This window comes from Topomyia yanbarensis, chromosome 2 (genome assembly GCF_030247195.1).
Source record: "Topomyia yanbarensis strain Yona2022 chromosome 2, ASM3024719v1, whole genome shotgun sequence".
Lineage (NCBI taxonomy): Eukaryota > Metazoa > Arthropoda > Insecta > Diptera > Culicidae > Topomyia > Topomyia yanbarensis.
The window spans coordinates 151,511,246-151,533,385 of NC_080671.1; the positions used below are offsets into that span (position 1 = coordinate 151,511,246).

The window sequence follows — 22,140 nt, forward strand, 5'->3', positions numbered from 1 at the left end:
CAGTTTTAGAAATATTCAGAATAAAACTTTTAGTTATCTTTGGCACAAGTAAAATATTTGTATAGCAAGAAATAACAACAACGCTTCAGACCGCCTGAGTCTTTTAATTTTCAAAGCTGCAAATATAATTTGCTTATTTTATAAGTAAATGCCGTAGAACAAACAACGAGATGAAGTCACTTTTCATGCGACGAGCACCACCGTGTCGTTCCAGAGATGTACAACAGAATTAGCCGCGGGACTTTGTGCGACCACCAAATGCAGACATGCTACTGCATCTTTCGATTAGGGCGGAGCTAGCTAAACTGTAACAGTGCAACAGCTTTGGAGCATTTCCATGTACCTATTTGCAAATAGCTACTAACCATCGTTGTCAGTCAACGGTCTGCTCAACCTGCCGTCTGACCGGCGGCGGCGGTGATGGCGGTTGGTTGTTCACCCGCTATGTTCGGTCTGTGGTTCGTTGTGCATATGGGGAAACTTATTCACATGGTTTTGGGCTGCCCGGAAAAACGGAAAGACAAAGAGTGCGGTGGGAAACCAGAACAAGTTAAACTGGAATCAGCATAACAATGTTATTGCTAAATAGAACGAAAAGAAAATAACAGTTTTGATACTGGCTGGGAGCCACTCGCTACTGGGTGCAAACTGTTTCAACTTTCCTGCCATCACCATTTTCTAAAGCGCTGCTGACCGATGTGCATGTGTCGGGATATGAATGGCGCATTCGCTGTTGAAATAAGAGGGAAGAATTGGATGGAGAGCAATGAATATTTACAGAATTTTATAATTAATACAATAGTCATTAGTTTGGAGTAGCGGCAACATTTCAAATGCAAATTTGAGCTATTTTAACGCAATTGAAGATTAGATTATAATTAAATAATTGTGCGCATTAAATTTAAAAATAACATATCCTAATTGCTTAAAATATAATATTGAATATGCAATAAGCAGTTTTTATCGGAGATCTTTTTACTTCGTTTTTTTGCTAAGGCATATTGTTTATTGTAGCACTAAGTTTTAAAGAGTGAAGGTACATATTTTGGATCCTACTCGCGAAATTTGTCAGTCATGCGCCACTCTTTTCCAAGGTGTAGAACAGGGTTGTTAACCCGATGGATTCAACGGTATCGTTTTAACGCGATATCGTTGAATCGATATTTTTTCCGTTAAATTCAATGGCGTTGATTTTTGCGTTGATTTCATCGATCATCGTCAACGTACATCGATGAATGTAACGTTAACGTTATTGGAAATTTTGCGTTGATTTCTCTTTTAATCCTCCGAAAGTCGCGAAAAAGGCTTCGGAACAAATTGTTTTCTCCTATTTCGTTGAAAGTTGCAGCAACGCGCGATGGGTATTAGCTAGTATTCTATAAAACATGCAATACATACACTCCAGAAAGTTGTTATTACAAGCTCATAATATAGTCAAGTAAAACAAGAGTTAGAGAAATTTAAAAATTGACGAATTTCGCACCAACTCGCACAAGTGTTGGAGGCACCCCCTCAGATTTGAATGAAACTTTCTGTACATGAGAACTTTGTCACAAAAAGCCACTTTGCATACTTTGTTTTTCCAAAAATGATCTAGACTGTCTTTTGAAAAGGGTCAAACTGTTTTTTACCATTTTTCTTCAAATAGCTTTTGTCTAAAAGTGACAAATCCTACAAAAAATGTTGTAGGAATGATTTTCACAAAATTAGTCAAATTTTTAAATAAAAATATTGAAAACAATCTAAATCGACTCCTACACTGCAAAAAAAAACGATTATAAAAATTTAAAGTCGATTAAAAAAACCCATCTTTGATTTGGATGAAAGTTTATTCCCTAGGTCAAAAATTCAAGTTGGGCACTTTGAAGAAAAAAAGAAATTTGAAAAAAAGTTTTCCTTGTCCAAACTAATTTTTTGCAGTGTATAAAACTAAACCAATGAAAGTCATAATCAGCTCAGAATCCAATTTCCCAATTGCTAGTTGCCTGATACATGCAAAAGGCATCAGTAACGAATTTGGTATACATTAGTGCATTGCAAAAAAAAAGTTTTTTTTGAATTCTCAAAGGCCCCCCCTCTCATATTGTGACAAATGTCAAAGTAAGCTCAGATGCCAAATTTCACATCATTTGGACAATTCTAGACCCCCGCCCACCTCGCTTGAAATTTTTGAAATTGATACTATGAGAAAAAATGGAAGAAAAATATATTAAGTGCTATAACCTTTGAAGTAGCACTCAGAAAATTACAATTCATACCTCTTTTTAAAGGAAATAACCTTAGAATTTGAATGGAGATTTTTCTGTTTATCGAAAAATACGGAAAGGTCGGGTACTGGGTCATTTTGTCCCCAAATTCCCCTATTTTTAATATTTTTTCTGCTCCGTGATGCAATTCATACATATTTTGCAGTTTTGCAAATATGTATGAATTGCATCATCATTCATACATATTTTGCAGTTGCATCACGGAGCAGAAAAAATATTGAAAATAGTGGATTTTGGGGACAAAATGGCCATTCAAATAATGAGGTTATTCCCTTTAAAAAAAGGTATGAATTGTAATTTTCTGAGTGCTGTTTCAAAAGTTATAGCATTTAATATATTTTTCCTCCATTTTTCCCATAGTATCAATTTTAAAAATTTCAAGCGATGTGGGCGGGGGTCTAGAATAGTTTAAATGATATGAAATTTGGCATCTGAGCTTACTTTGACATTTGTCACAATATGAGAGGGGGGCCTTTGAGAATTCAAAAAAACTTTTTTTGGCAATGCCCTAGTATACACTCATAACAAACTTGAATGAAGTCTGGAAGACTGAAATACTGGAAGACTTTGCATCTCAAAAATGATAAATTTTATGAAACGATTGACAAACTTTTCTAAAATTTATGTTTTGTCTGATGGAGCAGCAGTACAATACAAAAATAAGAAAAACTTCGCAAGCTTGTGTAGATTCCAGTCAAAGTATGAATTATTCATTATTACTTCTTAGTATATACTTAGCTGAAATTAGACAATATCTTCTCACAAACTGAGTTTTATTGGATTCTGAGAAGATTATGACTTTCATTGGTTTAGTTTTTGATAAAAATATACTGCAAAAAAAATCAGTTTGGTCAAGGAAAGGTTTTTTTCAAATAACTTTTTTTCCTTCAAAATCACTCCTGCAACATTTTTTGTAGGATTTGTAATTTTTAGACTATAGCCATTTGAAAAAAAAAATGGTAAAGAAAGTTTGACCCTATTCAAAAAACAGTCTAGATCATTCTTGGAAAAACTAAATATGCAAAGTGGCTTTTCGTGATAAAGTCTTCATGTACAGAGGTTTCATTAAAATCTGAGAGGGTGCTGCCAACTCTGAATACGATTTAGCGCGAAATTCGTCAAATGCTTCAGAAACTAACCTCAGAATTTGTATTTCAAATATAATTAAATCATATCTTTTTCTAGAAATATAAATTAATATGAATATAAAATTAAACTTCTTATGAACACACTATATAATATCTCTGACGAAAAAAGGACGAAAACAGAAATCAACGCGAAAATTTACGATAACGCTGAAGTTGAATTCAACGCAGTGCGTTGACGATGACGATGAAATCAACGCCAAATTCAACGCCGATAATGGCGCTGAATTCATCGTTATCGGCGGTAAAGTTGAATTCAACGTTAACAACCCTGGTGTAGAAGCTTTTTCAATATCACATGATTATATTGAGGCTGCAATCTCAACTGTTTTTTTGTCAATGCAATCATATTTTGGTATTTTGGAGATCATTATTGATTATTTTCATTTGCTTCATTTGATTTCCTCCTTGTTGGTGTTGCTGGGTTAATCGTTCATAGTTTATAACGACTTATTGGTTTAATAGTAGTCTGAAATTATTTATTCATTATTTGTCATTTTTATCTTCAGCAGTTACACAGATTACACTATTAATAGCGGTAAACCAAAATTGATGGACAACTTATAGGCAATTATTTATAATTTCCGTAACGCACAAATTGCAAACGCTACTTGCATGCTTACCGTGGTTTTCTATTAAAATAAGTGAGTCTCAGCAACAAAACGTGGTACTTCGGCTAAACACAGAGGCCATTCGTGATGCGAAACATTTGCTGAAGGTGAAAATGGATCTACAAGCTACAAGAAAACAGTGAAAATATGATTAAACTATAGGATCTGATGATTAAACTATATTTTACATGTCTTATATAACAAATGTATAGAATACGCTCAAACTTTCAAGATTTTTTCCGAGGTGCAGAGAGCCGAGTCTTATTTGCCAATCGATTTAGCTCGACGATTTAGGACAATGTATGTGTGTGTATCCAACTTACAAACTCTCATTTTAACGGCTGAACTGATCTTATCCAAACCAATTTCAATTGAAAGACCTAACACTCAGACTAAACGCTATTAATTTGTTTTTGATTTTGATGTTTACTTTTCAAGATATGGATAATTGTGTGCATAAAGAAGATACTCCTTTCTCTTTCAACAAGGTTGTTTTAAATGAAAGTCTTAACAAATTTGCTGAAGAACTATTTCTCCATAATTACTTCCAATGAAATTAATTGCTCACATTATTGTATCAGGAGATGCGCTGTTTTATGTTGGAGAACTTCTTTAAAAAAATTAAAACTTCAAAGATGACGGTTTCGGATTATGTCATTTTGACAGTAAGTTTTCGTACATTTGTTCCACTGTAAAAGTGCATATAATATGCAGCATATTCTTTGACTTTATTATTATATTTTAAAGGAAAGTTAATTATGGGGGTTTGTTAACTGTTTTATATTGATTCTTCTTATTTGTAGACTCAATATTTTATCAAAGATACATAAAATTCTAGTATTTTTAAAAATCATCGTTTTTCACCGACCGGGGGACCAAACCAAATTTCTGACTAACTGAGTAAGTGGAAACAAAGTCGTTCTACATTCGTCCACAAGAAACTTTTTTGAATACTGTCCATCTATTACGATATTTAATATTCTCTTTGTCCTATAATAATTGGTAAAGCACATTTTTTGAGGATATTTTTTTTCTATTGCTTCGAACTATCCTGAACTTTTCGGAGTTTTTAAGGGGTTAATTTAACAACTTTTTCAAAATTTTGGTGAACCTACTCCGATTTGTGCGTTCATTACGATAATTTATGCTAAAAAGGTATCCAAAATTGTTCAACGGTATTAGAAATTTGCTGTTAGGGCACTTTTCGAAAATGTCGATATCGAAATAAAGTTTTCAGTATGCACGCATGAACTTTAGCGGTAACGTGTTATCCAGCGCTGCAATTTCAGATCTTAGTTATCAGTCGCATAATTTGCAATAAATCTTTTTCTGATTTTTTTTTTGGCCCAGTACAACGTATATAGCCCTTTAAGGGGGGATGGACTTTTTACTCATGAAATGTTGGAATTTTTCGTGAAAGATAGCAATTTTTATTTCAAATGAGTAAAAAGCACCCTTAATTGAAAAATTATCTCAAAGACTCAACGTGGGGGTTATGTATTTTTTACTTAGAATTTGTATGCAAAATTTGAAATAAATCGGTTAAGTAGTTTTTGAATTGCAGTTAACACTGCAAATCGTGTTTTTCCAGAGATGTTCTACAAAATACTTCATCACCGAGTCGCTTGTCGATATTTATGGGTCATTCCACGCGAAGTGATCAAAAAAAGATGCAAACTTGAAATCGACCTTCACGGATTTGAACAAAATTTGGAGGAGTCTATAAAAAATATTATTTTTTGCCGACAGTGTTGCCAACTATGCAATTTTTTCAGTTAAATATTAAAAGTTAATTTTTCTCTCAATACGTATATTTTAATTTTGAATATTTTAATGCCATCGCGTTCCTCAGACATTTTTACATTTAAAACAGTTATCGTCCCAATATAATATGAGCGCATCCTGAGATATACCGTTTTGAAGGGAAAAACTCCGATTTTCTCATATAAAAATCCATTTTTATTGGCCAAAATTGAGAAAATCTTCAAACTGTCATAAAAATCGACCCTGATCTGCTAGAAGCAAACCAAATACGTAGTTTTTCATCATTTCTCGTCTACTTCACGAAAAATTATGTTTGAACTCAGAATACTCAAGTTGATTTTTTAGTGTTGTGCGCTTGCGATTTTATATGGGAAATTGCGGTTTTTTCTCTTCAAAACGGTGTATCTCAGGATGCGCTCATATTATATTGGGATGACAAGTGTTTTTATGTAAAAATGTATGAGGAACGCGATGGCATTAAAATTTTCAAAATTAAAATATACGTATTGAGAGAAAAATTAACGTTTAATATTTAACTGAAAAAAATGCATAGTTGGCAACACTGTTGGCAAAAAATAATATTTTTTATAGACTCCTTGAACAATTTTCTTCAAAAGCCATCTTGTGGTTTGATTCTAGAGTAAATAGAACCGGAGATATGATCAAAAGAAAATCAAGGGTTTTGGCAATTTGCCAAAACGGGGGGTGCTCCCATGACCCGAGGGGTGGTTCAATTGTCACAAAAATTTGGGTTTTTATATATTGGCCCTAGATGAACAATTCCTCTAAATTTTGTTCAAATCTGTGAAGGTCGATTGCACGTGCCTTGATCACTTCGCATGGAATGACCCTTATTGTTATTGAAATGATACTTTATATTACACAAAAGTTTTGGTCAATTCACTTCACCCAAAGTTTTAAAAAAAATCGCGAAAGAGTGATTTTTTGTTCTTGCTGAAAACCTTCACCCCCCCTCTCCCTTAAGAAAAATTCAGTTTTCCCCACATAATGCATAAATTGAAGTACTTAGAAAATTTATTAACAAAGCATCAATAATAATTCTTTGTCCGTCTATTATACATGACATATTTTTTCACTTTACCATTTATTTGTTTATTTATTTATTTCTCGCACTGATGTTGTCTCATGCTGATTTGAGCGTTTGTATGAGCCCTGCTACTGCACGGTGGTCCAGAATCTAAATTTAGCAGGAATGTTAACTTTTTACTAAAACTAAATGAATTAGCCTTACAATATCTTCAGAAAAGTTGTTCTGCTTTGCAAAGCTCTTCTATTCGTTTAAACATAAGCTAGGGTGATTTTCTTTTAGCACGATTTAGAATTAAACTTGTTAACGGTACGAGATAGAGCTTGAGTGTCATTAACAATGTTGTAGAACAACACATTTTACCATTTTCTGAAGGCGCAGAAGCTTATTTTAGGGTGGATAATTTATTTTTATTCATCAACTACTCAACTTTTTGGTTTTAAAGTTATGAGAACTTTTACATAAAAATATATTTTTTTCAAATATTATCTTTGTTTAGGGCGCTTAACATCAAATACCGTTGCTGTCTGAATAGTTCATTTTTAATAAAAAATTATATAATTTTATAACGAAAGGAGCCAGAGTATCAGTATATTAAGACGGACTGTTTTCCTTTAAAATATTTGAAAGTATATCTAAATTCATTTTAATGAAAAATCAAAACTGCAAAAGTTATATAAATAAAACCATTTTTGCCTTTCTCCTATAGAAAGGTTATGCAATCACTCTGAACATCGTCAACTTAATCCCGGCACGGAGGGCCGTGTGTCATATACTATTCGACTCAGTTCATCGAATTCGGCAAATGTCTGTATGTATGCAACCAAAAAAATGCACATCGGTTACTCGGAGATGGATGAACCAATCTTCTCAAACTTAGTCTTAAATGAAAGATACAATGCTTCCATAGGCTGCTATTGAATTTCATTTTATTCCGACTTTTGGTTCCGTAGAGTGTAGCCACACAGAAAATTCACATTTTTGCCTTTCTCCTATAGAAAAGTTATGCAATCACTCTGAACATCGTGAACTTAATCTTGGCTTTTTTGACTTATTTGACTGTATTTTTACAAGGACGTAGCTAAGGGTATGCGACGAGGGGTTAGAACCCCCCCCCCCCCTGCGCATCACATACCTTCCTTCCCTAAACCCCTCTTTCACCATTAAGTCCCCCTCATCAAGCCGCCCCCGTTATAATTTCCTAGGACTTTGAACTTGATTTTTGAAATGAACACATTACGTAATAGACAATTACCGCATTTTATAAAAAACAGTGAAAAAACTTTCCTGCTGATAGCTTCTTCATGACCCAAATACACAAATAATATTTTTCGTGTTTAAAACGTCAAACGTTTATTTGTTGGTAGTTATTGTAAGAATAACAAATATATTATGAAAAGGCAGAATTTCATGAGCTAATTGATTGTTTTTCTTGAAGCGAAGTACCAAATATATAAAAAACTATCACATTTTCGTTAAATGCAATTTGGTTTGAAATAATATAACAATCAAATTACAGCTGTGTTCGGCTATTAATAAGACATTTAAAACCATGTATAAATAAAGTTATTGTAAGAAAACTTTTTTGTTTATAAGTTCTCCATGATGCAATGACATTTAAAATATAAGGGGATGGGCATAGCGTGGTTGGTAAATCGATTGCCTTGTGCGCTGCTCACCTGGGTTCGATTCCCAACCCCGCACGTAGGGTTAGAGATTTTTCCAAAAGAGATTTCTCTAACCCGAAAAGAGGCGAATGATCCTATGGTTAAAACCTCTATAATCAAAATAAAAAAAAACATTTAAAATATTTCCTTTCTTTCAAGGATTTCGTTGATAAAACAAAAAAATTAAAAAATATTTCTTTTGTAATTTGATTTTTTAACATATATTTTCGTTTTTGTTAAAAATGCCACATTTTTTCAGTGTATATATTTTTTGCACACAACTTTTTGGAAAGCTATGTATTTAAAAACTTCTATTCGCTTTTGAAAAATTGCTCTGGTGTAAAAATGTTCTTATTACCAGACGAAATCATACAACCGAACACAACTGCAAAGTTTTGTGCGAATCGCCGATTGGCATATTTTATGGACGGCCACTTTGTCATAGAATCCCGCTAGTTATTTTGCAAATATATTTTGTGATTATATTCAAGACTCAACGCCTAATTACGCACACTGATCGTCTTAAATTAAAGGTAAATGCTGTACGATTGTAGGCCTAGTATGTTTTGATATGGTGTGACAAATTCACTAAAATGCTCAAAATAGGCGAATCACCCTGCTTTCGTTCACTGCTTTCGTGATGATTTTTATCTCCCTTTAGAAACATTTTTTCACAAACTTGCTCCAGTATCCAACAGATGGCAATATTTACCAAAACATTATTTGAAAATATCCCACTTCCCCACCCAATTTCCCACGCTTGCGTAGAAACAACCGTGTGAGTGGGATTCATTCATCCTTTCTGTTCCGCTATAGGTGTCAGCTTTCTCTCACTGCTCTACTAATTCTGTGTTGCTCCTTCCTCAGGATGCCGTTTTCCGGTGAATTGTTGTTTTCCCATTGAATCAGCAACAGCATCTCGATTTGCTAGCTGTTTTTTAGTCAGCTGTATTCCCCTTTCGCTTCAGTTCCCAGTAGGGAGTGTTCGCAAGTGCTTCTCACTGCACGATGTGGTTGACTTCACCATTACCCGGCTTGGTTAGAAGATCGCCAACAACACACATATCTGCATGGTCTCTCTTGATTACTTATTCAAACTTTTTAGGTGGATATCCTGGCGCCGTGGTCTCACTCGTTCGTTCCGTTCCGACTGTGTTGCTTGTGAGGCTACAGACCACCGTCGTCGTGGTTGCGAATACGGGTGTGGGGGCAGGTTGCGGGCAGCTATAGTTCCAAAGAAGAAGAACGAATGAATAAATCTTTGCTGTGTTTACCATTCGCTCTTCTTGTGGTACTGCATTCGCTGGGGTACAGCTTGAATAATGTATCGTTTCAGGACTGTGGCATTCGTGCGAAAACAGCAGGAAACGGGGTGAACATTTTTAATTAGACCCAGATTCAACCCGCTTTCAACGCTGAACGGTGGAAACGTACGGTTGAAGCAGACTATTTTTTTCAGGCAGATAGATAATATATCCATGCTGTTTTCTGGTTAAACCATCTGGAATTTCATTCGGAATTCTTAATCATTTCTGTCCGAATTCCAGGTCAAATGTAACAACCGATTTCGACAAAATCAGTTTCCTTATCGTTTGTTGTGTTTGAGCTGGAATTCAAACAAAAATCATTCCGAATTCTAAATCCAATTTCGAGTGGTTGAATCGGGTACGGATAAATGGATGAGCGCATCATTGTACATGCAATGAGAAGGCAAAACTTTTTCCTGCTGGGCTTTTCGTTTCCATTCTGGGTCTGTGTTGAAGAGTTACACATTAGGAACCGTTTCTATACCATGTGGACGGAAATATTAATATTTTTGTCACTTACTCCTCCATCCACTCCACCTCCGTGGATAAATGGGAACAATTCCAGTATCATCTACTCTTTTCAAATGACGGCCACGTGGACTTTTCCGATTTTTTGTCATGTTACAATCCCAAAATTCGTGAACATATTGAATCAAATAAAAATATGAATATCAGGCGCCGCTGATATTTCCGAGTTATGTCAATGAAAAATCACGTTAGCAAAATTGCTCGAGAACGTTGCAGGCCCGTTGATGTTGCTTGATCGGCATCGATGCACATCTACCTTCCATTGTTCACGTTTGCGATTCAATTTGAGCGGTGGTTACTGTTGCCTAGTGGATGATTGCATTAGTCACCGGTACCTCGAAGCATGTTTATTGCTGCAGGGCGATCCTACTAATCGTGCACAAATTTCGCGCGAAATCGGTTATGTGTGGGTGTGTGTATGCGTGTATGTGTGAGGGGGGGGGGGGGTGGTCTAATTAGAGTGTGGATGAAGATACGTTGGAAAGCACTTAAGGTTCAAAGAACATTCGGTGAGCGTCTACACGAATTGAACGCTTGATAGTATGCGTTGGAAACTTTGTCACCGGTTTATCCATATAAAGCATTTATTAAACTCTAAAAGAAGAAAATCAGTCGATTTATTAGGTTATCAAGATTCAAATCATGCAAAATAGTTGGTGGAAAAACAATTGACCGGGTGGAATGGAGCTTTTGAAAATGTGTCGGTGATTTTTCGTCACACCACCACACTACCAAGCGTTCAATTCTTACAAAGAAAGTAATGTACGAGCGCAGAAGAAGAATTATTTGAAATCAAATTATATAATTAAATGAAATGTAAATTATTACACTTAGGTTAAGAACACCCCTACACCTAGCACTCACACTGAACTCGATTGCACAGAACTAGGCCTACCTAACATCACATTTACCGGTACGAAGATCGATAGGGAAATAATAGATAATGGTGATATGTATTTATACCGATCAAGTGAAATAAACGGCAGTTAAAACCTAATCATCATACCGAGCACACGTATCTACGTTGTCGCTCTCGTTTGATCGCGTCGGTCACCGAAAGCCCGCCATCATCTCATCGTCCACCTTTCTTCGCATCGTCTGGATCAGTTTCGAGTGGAATCTGGAACCGATTCCAACCAAGGGACTCCCGACGGAGACACGCAGAACGAGCACAGGCTCGTACATGGTCCTTTGAACCGGATCACCGCGAAGGCCAGATTTCATCGCAGCATCTTGTTCGGCGAGGAAAATCGGACTCCATTTTGTTCCTGGAAGGGACGCCAAGCCGGTAACAAACGTTAAGTCCGGTTCCAATCATCCTGATCACGGAAGAAAAGGAACTGATCGCACTTTCGATACCATTTCAGGGTGAGACAGGATTTCGAGAACAACTTTAGCGTCATTGGACTGATGAGGACTGATTGAATGGGCGGTTGGTTCCAACGAGCGCGTAAGACACTATCCAGCAGCACTCTCGTCGACAGCCGGCGATCACTTAATACCGTACCGGATCCACAATTTATCCTGGACATCAGTCCCCATTGCATAAAGCCGGACACATTCCCGCGCTTCGGACTCCGGACGCACCAAGTATCACCAACGACGCGCTCAACTGGAGGTAATTCACGTAAGTCGCCATTTTGCTTTCCCTCGATCACAAGTGTGACCCGTGCGATTGTAGTTAGACATAATGGAGGGTTCTAAAAGTGAAAATGATTTTGCCATTCCTAATCCCGCGACTACAGCGAATAGTCAGGAAATAAAAAAGCACGTATTTACCTGCAACCGTGCTCGAGATGCTTTAGAGCGTATGCACAAATTCATTGACTCTTTCGAACCGTCTAGACTGGCAGAAGCTCAGCTACGTTTAGCTCGATTAGATCAAATTTATACTACTTATCAAGATAGCTCTTCGGCTCTAGAAATCCTGACTGATGGTATAGTCACGGAGTACGAAATGGATTTACAGAAAGATTTAGAGGAGTTTGAAAATGACTTTTTCGCTCTCCAAGCTTGGCTCAAAACCCATTGCTCGAGTCAGGCTGAGCGGCTTCCTGATACTACACCGGGAACCACCTGTGGGACACTTCGCCTTCCTAGCATCTCAGTTCCCGAATTCAATGGGGACATCGATAAATGGTATTCGTTTTACGACACCTTTCGCTCCTTGATACACAATAATCCAGAGCTCTCGGACATCCAGAAGTTCCATTACTTTAAAGCGTCCTTGAAGGGTACAGCAGCAAAGCTTATTGACGACATTACCCTGTGCGCAGATAATTATACGGTAGCCCTTAAAATTATCACTGATCGATTTGAGCATCCTAAGGTTCTAATCAAGAGTCACCTTAATGCTCTATTTGCCATTCAGAAGGTGCAAACTGAATCGGCACAATCCTTGTCCAATCTACTTGATGATTTTCAAAAGAACATTGGGGTTCTGAACAAACTTGGCGAACCCACCAGTGATTGGAGTTCTCTTCTCGTCCATATGCTAACTTCGCGCTTAGATCCAGCAACGAAACGTGAATGGGAAAGAACAACAGATCCAAAGTCTATGCCAAAATTTGAGGAGCTTGTATACTTTTTGCAAAACCATATATTGCAATTGCAGTCCTTAGAAGTTGACTTTCAGCGGAATGCTAAAGCTCAAACCACCAGAGCCACATACGCTACCACATCTTCGTCTAATAGATCCTGCAGCCTCTGCAGTGGAAATCACTCCCTATTCTACTGCGGTAAATTTAAAGCACTTGCCGTTCCGGAAAGAATTAACGTCGTATCCAGCAAAGGACTTTGTGCGAACTGCATAAGTGAAAGGCACCATCCAAATCAATGCAAACAGCGTAGCTGTCGGGTTTGTGGAAAGAAACATAATAGTCTTCTGCATCGATCGTCTCCACATAACGCCAAAGGTACATCAACGCTGTCAAATCAACAAGAACCAACCAACATATCTCAATCGCTTGAGGCGCCAAACGAAAGCGCACACTCAAGATCGCTCCAAATTCTTAGTACCTCTCAGTCCTCGTTTGTGACGTCTCGATCTAACCGCTCACCCCAGGTACAAGTTTTCCTGTCAACTGCACTTGTAAAGGTGGTTGGGCCCAAAGGAAACATAGCTGTTGCCAGAGTCTTGCTAGACAATGCTTCGCAGCCCAACCTGATGACTGAACGATTTCGACAAATATTGAATCTTCGAAAAAGTTCAGCTAGTACGGAGCTCTACGGTGTTGGGGCTGAACGGAAAGTGGTTGCATTTTCAACGGTAGCAACAGTATGTTCGCGGTTCAACAACTATCGAGCGGTGTTGGAATTCTTAGTCTTGCCGAAAGTTACCACTGACCTGCCCACTTCGTCGGTGGACACTACCCGATCAGAAAGACATAACAGAAAGCTATCAAATTTATATCTCATGTTGATATTTATTACTCACTGTGTTATCTTTGTGATATCCCAATCAGCAAGGCAAGCAAACATATTTCAAGATTATATCTTCCGGTGATATCATTGGACTGCTAATTTGATATTAATGTACGCATATAACGATGATGTTATAATAAGTTATACATATGTTCTTTCACAATTATCTTTGAACGCTAACGGTAAACTGTAAAGCGGGCAAATGACCAGTCGGTTAAAGCTCCAATAAACAAATCAAACAATCAACTGTGAATGATTGTTACATTACACAAATAACCGTCCATTTACTAATACGCTGAAGTCTCTTTTCATGCGTCGTTATTCAACTTTTTAAAGCAAATTTGTGAAGTTTTAGATGTAATTTGTCAGTAAGGTGTTTGACTTACTTGGTTGCATTTTGATTATAAGATTATGTACTTTCTGAGACACTTTCAATGCCTTTATTAATTTTTTTTTGGAATCGTAAAGTTATCAACAAGATATTCTAAAGTTTATAATTTTCATATAAAAGTTATTTTGAAAAAGATGCAGAAAGTATCAAGCACTCCAGATGAAATAATAAAACGCGAATTGAAATAAAAAAGCATTTTAAAACTATTTGTTATGGTTTAGTCAAATGGTTATATGATTAATTTTCTTTTAATCGATTGTGCATATTACGAAAACGAATTTTCAGATCTTAAAAACTTTCTAATATATACTGATTTCTACAATATCGTTATGTATTTTGAGGATCTTCGAGGACCTTCAGTCCGATTTCTCCAATTTATGCGGGTTTTTCATAAACAATTAAAATTGGCCAGTTTGTGCGTTCTCCGAACTACCAAAGCGTTGCATTTTTTTTAAACTTCGCATAAAAATGTTTGAGTTACTTGATTGTTATATCTTTTCATTCCACGTAAGATAAGTTTGACATTTTACGGTTGAACTGACAATTGCTTTGAATGCGCAATGTTCTAATGTTTCTGCTGTATTCGATGGTTTTCGTTCCTCTTAAAAAAATCATCGAGCTAGCAAATTTTCGTAATAGTCAAGATACTTGATTCATTTTGTAGAAAGTTAAAACAAAATAAGGCGACCTGTTCAAATTGTTGAAATATTAATATTTGTTAGTATGCTGCATAAAGCTGGCCTAGAAATCTCTGATTATATACATATCCCAGCTGGAATTATCGTTCGCTGTTACAATTTAAATGAATTTTAAATAATGCTTGAAGTAGCTAAAAACTTTAATAAAAAATATTGAATAATTCCCCTTAAAATAAAATAAAATTTAGAATGGAAAATGTATTTTAGAAAAAACATGAAATATTCTAGAATTCGTCACACCGAAGAATCCTCAACAATTTCTCGAACTTTCTGATTATCTGTTATAATATTCGCAGTTGATAGATTGCACTACCGTAAAAGATTTGTATTTCTGGGAATTATTAGGTTGCGATAATTGTACTGGCTTCATCTTCCCCATTTTAACAGTGCTAATAACAAAACCTCTTGAAAATTCAGAATCTAAAAATAGCCACTTTCCTAATCTGCAAAGATACCATAAAGCTATTCAGTCTATCGTAATATAGACAGCTGTAGTAGTGAGTAAAACTGCATGAAAACAAAGCGTATGACATAAGGAAAACAAACAGTCCTTAGGCTTTGGCAAAGTTCAATGTGTGCGTTCTGGAAACAAGATGCATCTATAATCGTTTTGCCCTTGACGGATTCGAGGAATATTATGCTAACGTTAAACATCAGTTTAAAGCAACGTCGTTGGTTCATGCAGGAAACATCCACATAAAACTCAGAATACCCAAATTCAAATCGCTATAATCCACAAATAACCATCAGCGTGTCATATATTCGTAATATAACATTCAGCCAGCATGTATGCAATCATTTGACCAAACTATAAAAAGCTTTTGCTACATGAAGCTTTTTGCTGCCAAACGAAAACGCCTTAATGTATGCTATATTTTTCTATTCTATTCTATTTTTAGACTTGCACGCTAAATTCGTTGATACTATACAATAGGTAATAAAAGCTATATTGACAGTGGGGGAACCTAACAAAATTTGTTATAATTCTGATAGAAGCCTATCACAGGTTGTCATATTTTTGATATATACTAGAACAATTTCTGTTATGTTTTCTGTTATTTTACCAACTAACGAGACCAAAGTTATAACACAACTTGTTATCATAACAAAGTACCTCAGTCTGCAATAATTTTGTTATTTCTTTCTGATCGGGTACAGGGTGGATTATTCCAGACCACATCCAACTTGCTGATCCTACTTTTGCCACTTCAGGTGCTATTGATATGGTAATCGGTAGTGAGGTCTTTTTCGATCTCCTTCGGAGAGGTCACATGCGGATCGACGACGATAAACCTACACTACACAACTCCGTATTTGGTTGGTTAGTTGCGGGAGCACATCGAAGCTCGTCAGCGCCAGTATGTTTGGTCACTCATGTTATTACTACTGAGAGTCTAAACAAGCAGGTAGGAAAATTTTGGGAAATTGAATCCTGTCAGTCAGAATCAATCTGGTCAGTAGAAGAGCGTATTTGTGAGGAAATCTTCAAGTCAGCAACTGAACGGGACTCGGATGGTCGCTACATCGTTACCTTACCTAAACGCATAGAATTCATTGGGCATCTTGGAGATTCACGATCTATAGCTACGAAACGATTCCACGCCATGGAGCGACGCCTTGCAAAGGATTCGGCGTTGCACCGCCAATATTGTTCCTTTATGAACGAATATCTCTCATTGGGCCATATGAAGCTGGTTGATGTGGTGTCAGATTTGCCAGGACAACATTATTATCTCCCTCATCATGCGATCATTAAGCCCGAGAGCACTACCACCAAACTACGTGTGGTGTTCGACGGCTCATGTAGAACGACGTCTGGGTTTGCTTTAAATGATCTACTTCTCAAAGGCCCCACAGTTCAGGATGACATGCTCTCTCTAATTTTTCGTTTTCGCATGAAGCCAATCGTCATTAAAGCGGACATTCAAAAAATGTATCGCCAGATCAAAATAGCAGAAAAAGATCTACCGTATCAGCAAATCCTGTGGCGAAACGCTCCCGAGGAACCCCTACACACATACCAGCTCACTACTGTCACGTATGGTACCACGACAGCTCCCTTTCTTGCTACACGATGCCTACAGCAACTTTCTGACGACGAAGCAGTTAATTTTCCAGCGGCTGCACGTGTGGTGAAAAAAGGATTTTATGTTGACGACCTGTTATATGGATTCGACACCCTCAAAGAGGCGTTAGAAGCAACGGAGCAGTTACACCTCATGATGTCATCAGCTGGTCTATCATTACGCAAGTGGTCGTCGAATTGCCGTAATGTTCTCAATGAAATCCCACGCGACTACTGGGAGACTGAAAGGGTGTTGGAGTTAGACAGTTCGGCTCCAGTTCAAGCTCTTGGGCTGTTGTGGGAACCAATGTCAGACGATTTTTTGTTCAAAATTCCACAATGGACCAAACAAACTTTTTCTACAAAGCGAAGCGTACTGTCACAAACAGCTAGCTTATTTGACCCGTTAGGATTGGTCGGACCAGTGATTGTCATCGCCAAAATATTCATTCAAGCGCTGTGGGAGTTAAATCTTGAATGGGATCAACACTTGCCTTCGGAGCTTCACGAGCAGTGGATGAACTTCGTAAGCCGTTTACCGATCCTTAAACAGCTTCGTATTCCCCGATTTGTTTTAACGGACAACATCGTATCTCTTCAACTGCACGGGTTTGCCGATGCATCTCTACGAGCATATGGTGCATGCGTGTACTTCAGAGCTGTGTCTGCATCGGGTGGTGTATCGATACGTCTCATGACTGCAAAATCTCGTGTTGCTCCTCCGGAACGAAGACGACCTACGCTAGCTCGGTTGGAGCTGTGTGCAGCTCTCCTTCTGGCCAATCTACAGAAAAAGGTGCTAGAAAGTGTGGAAGTGCACTGCCCATGTTATTTTTGGTCGGATTCCACGATCGTCCTACACTGGCTAGCAAAGGAACCGTCAACATGGAAAATCTTCATCGCAAATAGAGTTGCTGAAATCCAACAGCTGACACAAGGCGGAATCTGGAACTATGTTTCGACCAATGATAACCCAGCCGATCATATATCACGCGGTTTGAATCCCAACGACATCATTTGCAATTCGTTGTGGTGGGATGCTCCCCACTGGCTTATGAATCCAGTGCAAAATTGGCCGAAGTCTTCACATTTGTGGAAAAATGTCTCTCCTCCCTATGGAGATCTCGAGTTGCGTGCGACAGTATTGGTTGCTATCGAAAAGGAGAGAACGCACGAGAGTTGGTTAAAACGCACGTTCGAAAATTATGATTCTTTTCACGACGTTTTGCGTGTGATGGCATATTGTAGACGCTTTGTCACAAATTGTAAGCGAAAATCAGTTCAACTGATTTCATAACTGGTCCGCTGACAGCATCAGAAATCAAAACAGCAGAAATGCTCTTCATCCGCCAAAGACAACTGGAAACGTTTCCGACAGAAAACCGCCAGTTATCAGCAGGTTTGCCTATTAACAGAAAATCATCCTTACTGGCACTGAATCCTTTCATACGAAAAGGTGAGGACCTAATTCGAGTTGGCGGTCGTTTAAAAAACGCTTTTATACCATTCGGTCAGAAACACCCTATCCTACTTCCAAAGCATCATTATGCCGTCGAATTGCTCTTTCTTGATCTGCACCGGGAAACTTTGCACTCGGGTCCCTCACACTTGCTAACAGCAGTTCGCAGAAGGTTTTGGCCCATAGACGGACGGAATAAAGCCCGAGCTACCGTACGCAGCTGTATTACCTGCTTTCGCTATCGCCCAAAAGTAGCCGAACAGATCATGGCTGACCTACCATCTGTTCGTGTAAATCCAGACAGGGTTTTCCGCAACGTCGGGATTGATTATTGCGGCCCAATCGTCATTCAAGGCAAACGTAACCAGCCGCCAATTAAGTGCTACATATGTGTTTTTGTGTGCATGACAACGAAGGCTGCACATCTCGAGCTCGTTACCAACTTAACCACAGAGGCTTTCATCGGTGCGTTAAAAAGGTTTTGGGCAAAACGTGGATTCCCCCAGCACATCTATTGCGACAACGCAACAAACTTCACGGGTGCTGATCGTGAATTGAAACGGTTGAAACGTCAGTTCGAGTCTCAACAACATAAAACTGCAGTTATCAATGAGTCATCTCGTATTGGCATCGAATTTCATTTCATTCCTCCACGGTCACCGTCGTTTGGAGGACTTTGGGAAGCGTGCGTCAAGTCGACAAAGGAAATTCTGAATAAGGTGTCTATGGATGTTCGGCTCACTTAAGAAGAGATGCTAACTACACTAGCCCAGGTGGAAGCCTGCCTAAATTCGCGACCTCTCTCGCCGATGTCTAGCGATCCCAATGACATGCAGCCTCTAACTCCAGGCCACTTCCTCATTGGTGGTCCGCTTGAAGCAATACCTGAACCCGATCTCCAGCATATTCCTTGCAACCGCTTGTCACGGTGGCAGAGAATGCAGCGCATGTTCCAAGAATTTTGGTCCAGATGGTACAAGGAGTACTTGCCAACTCTTCAAAAACGCTACAAATGGCCAAGCCCCAAGTCCAACTTATCAGTTGGAGACATGGTGCTGTTACATGAGGATAATCAACCGCCATTCAAATGGCCAATCGCACGAGTCACAAAGGTCATTACAGGAGAAGATGAAAAGGTACGAGTTGCTGAAGTGATGCTCGACGGAAATGTCACTTACCGTCGCGGCATCCACAAACTATGTCCGTTACCCAAGCCACAGGATGAACCTTGCACAGCGTCTAGTCCACTACACACTGAGTCATCATAAAATCCGAACTCAATCGCATCTGCAATCAACCACGCTACTGTGCTACAGTCGTTTCCTGCATCAACGGTTTGAAAATTAGTCGCGGCCAGATGACGGATCGAACGACGACCTCGTCAACGATTCGAATGGCTCCGCCACGTGGGACTGAAGGATGTCAACCCGATCGCCCGAAGATCCAACGCCTCACCGATACCTTTCTATTACGTTGAAACCGGTTGTTTCAAGGGGAGCGGCATGTACGAGCGCAGAAGAAGAATTATTTGAAATCAAATTATATAATTAAATGAAATGTAAATTATTACACTTAGGTTAAGAACACCCCTACACCTAGCACTCACACTGAACTCGATTGCACAGAACTAGGCCTACCTAACATCACATTTACCGGTACGAAGATCGATAGGGAAATAATAGATAATGGTGATATGTATTTATACCGATCAAGTGAAATAAACGGCAGTTAAAACCTAATCATCATACCGAGCACACGTATCTACGTTGTCGCTCTCGTTTGATCGCGTCGGTCACCGAAAGCCCGCCATCATCTCATCGTCCACCTTTCTTCGCATCGTCTGGATCAGTTTCGAGTGGAATCTGGAACCGATTCCAACCAAGGGACTCCCGACGGAGACACGCAGAACGAGCACAGGCTCGTACAAGTAACTTGAGCCTTAACTTATGTTGGTACGCGGGCTAGATGAAGGGAATGCTGTCGTGAGGGTGATCTGTGGAAGGTAGGGTGATGGAGCGGAGGAGAGGAACCAACCTGTTAATCCGGATACAAAAGTCCGATATGAATAAAATCCAATAGCGGTCAATGGGAGTACAGTGAAGACCCGATTTCATCAGCCTTCGATTTTATCTGCCCCCTATTTTATCAGCTTCGCATGAAAATTGATAGTTGGTAGTTTGATGGGCTCTAGCAGGCGAACCAACTTAAATTTGAATAGGGGAACTGTGGGTAAGACATACAGGTGGGGTAAGAGGGACACATGGCTATTTCAGGCATATAACATTAAAACTTCAATTGTATTGTATGTGTACCCTAATATTATGGGTAACCTTGAATTATGAAATAGTTAGTAGGCCTTGAATACTGCTAAACGTGTACAATTTAAGCAAATATTGATAATCAGTAGTGCAGCTTCGTGCAGATGTAATTTTCAAGATTCCGATTTTAAGGTTTATCGAGGAAAAAATCAATTTTTTCGCGGATTTTTTTCAATTATTTCGATAAAGTAACTCTTAAGTGTCTTCTTAGTGGAAAATAACAGGTAAGTTGATTTATGCGTGAATAAGTACAATTGTTTAAAAAATATGTGTACTAGTGGGGAAAGACAGACAATCTTGTTTAATTCTATTGATTCATGCTTATATGGATGTCTCGCGTGTAGAAACGAAATTCTAATAGTCAAACGTGGAAAACCATCCAGTTAGCTGAAGTCTCACATGCAGTAGACTTCAGGATATACGTTAATATGATCGGAGCCAAATAAGGAATTCCTTGAACCTGGAAAAGGTAGACGACTTTGTGCAGGTCCCAGAATAGAAGGTCATATACTTTGGCTGTGTGTAATCGAGGAACTGAGATTATCAACTACTCATTTAATATACAACTTTCCCGTTTTGAATAAGTGATTATGGCTGATCATTGGAACTGATTGTATAGCTCTCTTTATGACAACTGCAGAAACGATATTAGATAATACATAATTGGCTTCAAACGTTAATTTTCTCATCAAATTGAACATATATATTAAGAAGAACCACAATCTATTCAAAACATCCGTTAGAAACTGTAAATTTTAATGTTTTGTGTTGTGATCATCATTTTTGCAACATGTTCGTCTTACCCCCACCATATGTCCGTTTCACCCGCAGTCTGGAATTAGTGCAGATATTTCTTCGTTTTCTAAATCTTTAAAAAAATGGTACTTTTTGATTTTGGCAACATAATTCCTCTGGGCACTCGAAAGCCAACATATGAAGCTACAACATGGAGTATTAAATGTTGACAAAAACATGCTCTTACCATGATATATTTCAGTATATCCTTAATATGTCCGTCTTACCCCCAGTTTCTCCAAATCCTTTTTTTAGAATACTTTTCTTATCTTGAAGATCCGAAATATGCAAAAATAAATATTTAATAATAATCAGAAAGGATTATGAGGCTATATCTGGGGACTAAAGAAGAATAATTTAAAAGCTTCGGTTTCTTAAACAGAAAGAAAAATATATGTCCCGATTTTGTCAATGTCCCTGTTTTATCAGCCTAAAATTTAACCAAGGGGCTGATAAAAACGGGTTTTCACTGTATTGCATCTTGTATATGAAATCGTTTAATAAAAATCGTTTAAGAATTCATTGAAAAATTGGCGTAACATCAATTCAGGTAATTGATCCTGACCTCGATTTATTAAAAGCAAAGGATATTTGAGTCGGAGCAATTTGAATTACCAATGTCTAAAGATTTTGTTTCCACGCGCAACTTTTAAT

At 38.0% G+C, this 22,140-nt stretch overlaps 1 protein-coding gene across 1 annotated transcript; it reads left to right on the top strand.

The window, feature by feature from the left end:
- Nucleotides 1-11,762: 11,762 nt before the first annotated feature.
- On the top strand, nt 11,763-19,119 carry LOC131679843 (uncharacterized). Its single transcript, XM_058960592.1, has 4 exons — nt 11,763-11,964; nt 12,083-13,618; nt 16,008-18,092; nt 18,227-19,119. Exons 1-4 carry the CDS (start codon nt 11,763-11,765, stop codon nt 19,117-19,119), a joined length of 4,716 nt encoding a protein of 1,571 aa, XP_058816575.1.
- The last annotated feature ends 3,021 nt before the right edge of the window (nt 19,120-22,140 follow it).